Source organism: Triticum aestivum, chromosome 1B (assembly GCF_018294505.1).
Source record: "Triticum aestivum cultivar Chinese Spring chromosome 1B, IWGSC CS RefSeq v2.1, whole genome shotgun sequence".
NCBI lineage: Eukaryota > Viridiplantae > Streptophyta > Magnoliopsida > Poales > Poaceae > Triticum > Triticum aestivum.
Genome location: NC_057795.1, coordinates 413887792 through 413894350, shown reverse-complemented (window position 1 = coordinate 413894350; position 6559 = coordinate 413887792). Strand labels below are relative to the sequence as shown.

General features: G+C 44.8%; 1 protein-coding gene across 1 annotated transcript; it reads left to right on the top strand.

The window, feature by feature from the left end:
- Positions 1-1657: 1657 nt before the first annotated feature.
- LOC123127999 (uncharacterized) lies at positions 1658-5239 on the top strand. The gene is made up of 4 exons (XM_044547889.1): positions 1658-3275; positions 3379-3513; positions 3622-4586; positions 4674-5239. The coding sequence occupies exons 1-4, from the start codon at positions 1789-1791 to the stop codon at positions 4877-4879; spliced, it is 2793 nt and encodes a 930-aa protein (XP_044403824.1). The 5' UTR covers positions 1658-1788; the 3' UTR covers positions 4880-5239.
- Positions 5240-6559: the final 1320 nt, after the last annotated feature.

The window sequence follows — 6559 nt, the reverse complement described above, 5'->3', positions numbered from 1 at the left end:
TAAGCCCATAGCTGAAGCAGTCCTTGGGGGTACATGCCAAGTCTTCGGCAGAATCCATCTTCACCACGCTAGTGTTCAGGCCACCAGAGTCCTTCCTTATGAAATCGGTGAGCCATAGGCTCGGCCCATGAACTGCGGGCCAACTAGGTAGGTACCCCCTAGTCAAGGACACCGCCAGCTAGGATTTACCGCTACTCTGTAAGATTAACCCCGAACCCCATCCCCCTTGTACTCAAATCTCGATCAAAACCCTAAAATTCTTCGCTACTTAGTACTCATGAATAACTGTTAATCAATCTTGTGGCTATTTACCCTGATTCACCATTCCCCTAGAACGCAAATCAAATACGCGGACGGAATCTAAACGCAGATCCAATACAAAATCGTAAGAGAGGAGGTGGAAATAGGGCTTACCGCCATTGCTGAAGTGTTGCGGGTGATGTTAGTGATGCCGGTGATGTAGTCTAGTGGTCAGCTTGCTGTTCTCTAATCCGTTGATCGCTATCACTGTTGTGAGAGCGGAAGAGTGGAGAGAGAGAGCGGTGAGGGGAGGTGAGGGTAATTGTTGCATGCGCTTAGGGAAACAACGCGACGTCTCGAGCGTGACCCTTCGCGTGTAGTCGCTACCGCCAACGTGCTTCTCGTGGGCCTGACTATGGAAAAACTGCCAATTCAGCGGTTCATAGCTGGCCCGGCCCCAAGGTGCTTTAAGTTTCGTGCTATGTAGTCCGAACAGTAAACACATGCAACCAAACGGGCCATTTTCTTCCCACGCGGACCTGGTTAAGGTTTATGTGAGCAACCAAACACTTCCTTAAACTCTTGTTGCTAAAAAAAACGTCCTTAAACTCTTGAAAAAATTAGTGATGTGCGAGAGGAAAAAAAGACAGCTAAACGTGTATGCATTTCATATAGTAAATATTTGCGATGGTTTTATATCAAATTAAGAGGAGATGGGCATCAACATTTTGCATATCTGAAAATGGTCATATTTAACGAATACTCGAGGTGTATACTGTAAATGTTTTATTTCCTATGTAGCCGTTCGTAGGGATTTTTCCGTGAAATGTACATTAAGTGGTCATAGACCCCTCCACGTAAATATGCATCATTAATCTCCAATCAAGTTTTTTTCTCTACTACTTAAAAAGAACACAAGGTTTCCATTTCACCTTTCTTCGCACCGCCCTTCGTCCAACCTTCCATGTATGATAATCAATCAACTTAATTTACTTATCTTCTGAACCAATTTCAGTTTAATTTATCTTCTCTACTACTTAAAAAGAACACAAGGTTCTCATTTCACCTTTCTTCCCACCGCCCTTCCTTCAACCTTCCATGTATGATAATCAATCAATTTAATTTAGTTACCTTCTGAACCAATTTCACTTTAATTTACTTACCAACCTTTTGATCAAAATGCAAGGTACTTCACGGGCAGAACTTGGATGTTTTTTTCTTGTTTTTACATTTTTTAGGGGTCTTTTGTTTTTACAATTTTTTTGAGGAGTCTTTTGTTTTTGTACATAGCAAGCTCAGATTCTATAGTAGTCCTCCCGGGCCTTGTGGAACCGTAGAGACCAAAAGTAGGCCCGAACGGCCCATTAGCGTTTTTATATACCCTAGAAGTCGCAGCGTTCAGCAATCCAACCGACTGTCTTTATACCTAGAAACTGGTTGTTCCCCAAATCGAAACGAATCCCCTATCCCACTGTCGTTCCGTTGAAGGCGGCGGCGGCGGCGGCGGCGGCGACGGCGACGGCCGCGACGGCGACGGCCGCGGCCGACATGATGAAGAAGCAGAATGGGGAGGCCAGCGGCTGCACTCTGTACAGATGTTTCTGCTGCTGGCGTCGTCTCTGCTCTCCCCGGATCCCGCGCGTCGCCCCCGGCAGGGATTACGTCTGTATCCCGGCTGGCGCGGATGACAGCCCCGAGTGGTCGCTGCTCGTCGGCTTACTCTCCGCATCCGTCCCTATGATCTCCGAAGACAGTGTCCTAGGCCTGTACCGATTTCGCGTCGCGCGATCCGGTCGAATTCTCGGCCGGAGCGACGATGCCCTCGTCAACCTGTGCACCGTCGAAACCACCAAGGGCTGTAGCGGCATCGCCAGCGCCACTGCTGCTCTTACCCCCGACGGCCGCTCGCTCTGCCTCTTTTCTGAGCACTTGGATCCAGGCAAGTACTCGGCGACCCCACGAGCCCAGCAGCTGCGGCTCACCTACAGCAAGCCAAGAGACAAGCGAAAGAACAGGGGTACTGTCACCATGTCGCAGCTGCCTCGCCTACCGCTGGATTCTTCCATGCATTGCCGCCCCATCTCGGCTGCCGGCCATCTCTGGGCTCCATACGTCTACTTGGAGTATGTAGGCAAGTGCGTCCTCGGGATGCAACGCTTCCGCAAGGACGCTGACCGGTGGGAGCAGGCCGGGGACACCTTCCCCTTCCACTACAAGAGCCAAATGACCAAACTGTGGAATGGCGACTTCTTGCAGGGATGCGCCGTTCTCCCCGACGACACCATCTTGGTGTCGCTGCGACCAGCTCAGGGCGTCTTCTTAACCTTCAATTGCTCCGATTGCACCTGGACCGTGGTCACCACCTCAGAGAACACACGGACCGCCTACGTTCCCATCCTAGGCCATGGTGTATACATAGAAGGAGATGTTACTAAACAAGAAGGGAAGGAAAAGGAAAGGAAGAAGAAGAAGATCATCATGGAAGTAAAAGGAAAAGGAAAAGAAGGAGATGTTACTAAACAAGAAGGGAAGGAAATGGAAAGGAAGAAGAAGAAGAAGAAGAAGAAGAAGAAGAAGAAGAACATCATGGAAGTGAAAGGAAAAGGACAAGATGAAGAAGAAGAAGAAGAAGAAGAAGAAGAAGAAAAGAAAAAGAAAGAAGAAGAAGAAGATCATGGCGCTGTTTACTTCGTCCGTGACAATCACATCTTTGCCTACAAGCTGCGCTATTATCAAGATCAGGAGGATAAGCGAAGAAAGCTGAAGCTGGAGCCACCTGCCAGGATTGATTCTGTCTGTCCTTTCTACGAAGAAGGTTATGGTTTCCTTGCGCACCTAGGTGGCCGTGTCATGTGCTCCGTCTGGATCAGTGTGGATCTCTGCTGCCCATGTGGCTATCTACATGTCATCATCAGCACCTTCCGAGTTAGATCAACACGCGCTAAACAGAAAGGCATTGATATCTTGCATTCCACCTGCCGCCGCTTGCATGCGTTCCCAGTTCGACTGCCCACTCATGAATTCTGCTTTCTACAGTAAGTTTTGTATTTTCTTGTCACTTGGTTTGTTTGTGTTAGTCAGTTAGTTATTTAAGACAATATGACTTACTTCCAACCTTTATTCTCACATGTCAACTAGGGAGTATGTGGACAAGAAGACCATACAACCTTCAATGCAGGGGAACCTGGATAATCCAACCAGCTTTGAGGTCATAGAAGACTCCAAAACCAGCTCTGCCGTCATAGAAGAGTCCAAAATGCTTGATTGTTGCAGGTTTCAATATCCCGAAATCTCTCTTTTTGACCAATCTTACATACTTTAAATATACTACTGTCACTCTTAAGCTTGTGCAGTCTATTTCATGCATGGCATATTTTGCAGCAATTTTCTATCTGAAAAGCTTCAGCGATGTTACAAGTTTGAGGAGCCTCCTGAGGACCCTGCTGTCCAGATCAACAAAGAGCTGTATATTATTTGCGAAGCTGCATCTCAGTTAATTGTGTATGTGGCTAAAATCGAGAATGGAAGGTTGGGAATTACAAAGAAAGAGAATGGAAGATTGGGATCTCATGACCAACTTCTCACTCAAAAATTTGCTCTGACTATATCTGATGATGGCGGTGGTGATTATTTTGTTTTGGAACAACCTCCCCCATGGCACCTTGTTTTTAGCAGTTGCAGCTCGAAGATATATGCTGTCTCAAACACACACGATGATATACTTTCCAGTTGGGTGAAGGAATCCAAGTTGGTTCAGTGTACAAAGCCTACCTCTGATCCTTTCTCTATGGTTTTTGAAGTTGATGACAAGATTGTTGCTCTGATGGACACTCTTCGTGTTTTCTATCATGATAAATCCAAATGGGTGAGTTGCAGGCACCGCACAGATGAATCTCTTGTGCTGTACAGGGAGGTTAACCCGACCAGATATTCCAGGTGGAGAGATCGGCCTCTTGTCCTGAACAGGAAGGTTCAATTTTCTGGATATGCAGTACTTGGTGATGATTCCTTCATAGTCTCGGATGCTGCCACAAGTTCGTTTCTTTTGTTTGATCTGCATTCTGAAAGATGGAGCGTTCTGCACCGTGCTTTGCCTGGATCTCAACTCTTAAATGGGAGATCTGTGTTTGTTGATGGTTTTATCTACACATGTACAAGTGGGGGAATTCTCGCTTATGAGCTTGTTGATAAGCAAGGTAATCGTAAGGGCCTCAGGGACCCCCCCATCTTTCTACCGTTCTCGTGGCAGTTGTCAGAGTGTAGGGCTTGGGAGGCTGAAAGGATGTGCTTTGATTGTGTCGACAAAGACAAAATCTCTGACGCGATTATATTTTGTGTGGTGCAAGGTGATTGTCTCTGTCGCTCTCTATTATTTAGTTGTCAGCTTTCGAAAGATACCACCTTCAATGACTTTGTGTTTTCTACTATGTCAGGTGAATATTGTTATTCGGCCAATCTTCCAGGCAGCCTTTCTCACAGCCATGATGTACACATTACTACTGTCCAGGTTAAGACTGAAAGAGCATGCAGGGGTAAAAGAAAACCAGAGAGAATTGACCATGTGGATATTGGCACCTGTTTCATTGAGCATGATGCAGCACTGGTCTTGACCAAAAGTTGTTTTGCAGTTGGGTCTTGACTTCTGACGCCCCACTAAGCTGCCTTATGTGTTTCGCTATGCTATTTATATTATTCAAAACTCACTACATCACAAAGCTCAGCTGCACTGCTTGTGGTGTTTCGAATATGTGCATCATGGAGACGTCTTTCTGGAGCAGAGAGAGGATCTGGATTTTAATTGACAGTCAGTGAAACGATGCATCAGAATTCTCTTATGTCTTTTGCAATTCTTGTTTTGCTGTGCTACTTGAATAGTCAAGTGGTGGTAAATGTTCGAACGTCTGTTGTGTGCTATTTGGGTAGTCAAGTGGTGGTTAACGTTAAAACATCTGAGAGATGTCATCGTTTGAGTAAAGCATATTATGTCCTGTTCTAGTAATTATTGACTTAGTGTGGGATGGATGCATTTTTTGTCTGAACACTAAATGAAGAACGGAATGGAAATTGCAAAAAAAGGACTCCTTTTCATCTTACATATCAATCAAATAACAACCTGTACTGAACTAATCTAGAATCCCTTTTATTTCAGTAGTACATTATTATTCTATATATTTTAAATGAATTTCCCTAAAAACTAGAGGATGACCCATGAATTAATCTAAAGCGATCAACTAAAAAAAATCCTAGATGAAAACATAAAATAAGAAGATGGAAAAGCTCTTTGGTTTGGATCTAGTTATACTTTTAGAGGCACATAAAATAAGAAGATGGAAAAGCACATAAAATAAGAGGATGACCCATTATTATTCTATATATTGACAATTCCAAAGAACTGCTCGTACTATGATTATACTCCCTCCGTCCGGAATTATTTGTCATCAAAATGGATGTATCTAAAACTAAAATACATCTAGATACATTCATTTCAATGACAAGTATTTACGGACGGAGGGAGTAGTATAACCACGAGCGGTTGTATGTGGCCCCGGCGGGAATGCGAAGCTTAAATGAACGTGAGCTCCTATACCGAATCCCTTGTTGACCATGAGGGACCTAGTGGCAAGGCCATGATCCGCAGGGGAAGGGATCATATTCCGTTCCAATTTCTTCCCGAAACTTCCCAAGAAAAATCCTGAATTGGATCCAAAATTGACGTGTTAATGTGAGCTTATCCATGCGGTTACACTCTTCAAATAGGAATCCATTTTCTAACTTGCTTTCGTGCTTTGGTGAGTCGTCTAGTATCTTTTTGATGACCTATGTTGTGTTGAAGGGATATCTATATAATCCGATCGATTGCATAAGACCTGCGGTGGAATTCCATTTCTTCCTACTCCTCCCCAATTCTTTCCAAACAGTTGAAAATTAATATGAGATCTTGAACTCAGGGGGGCTCCTGTGTTCTAGGCAAAGGCATTGTGCGGGCTATTAGAATAAGGTGGCAAGGTCTAGGCATCTTCAAACCCCACATATGCCCTCTTTGATCTAGTAAGGGGAATAAAAAAACAGGAATGTTGCGCGGGACCACCTATCACTAGTCTTCGGCAGGAGGGGTTTATTGCAAAAAAGGCCAGGACGCGGGATTATTATTACTTGGTCCTCCTCCAGCGAGGAGCCTGTCTCTCCTCTCCTTTCTCTCTCTATAAGGAAAAGGGCGAAGATAAGTTTGACTCGCTTGCCGGCGGCTCGTTGTGATAAAAACGTTTTGTCTTGTATAAGTATACAAAGGGAGTATTTTGCAGCATAATGGACCACATAG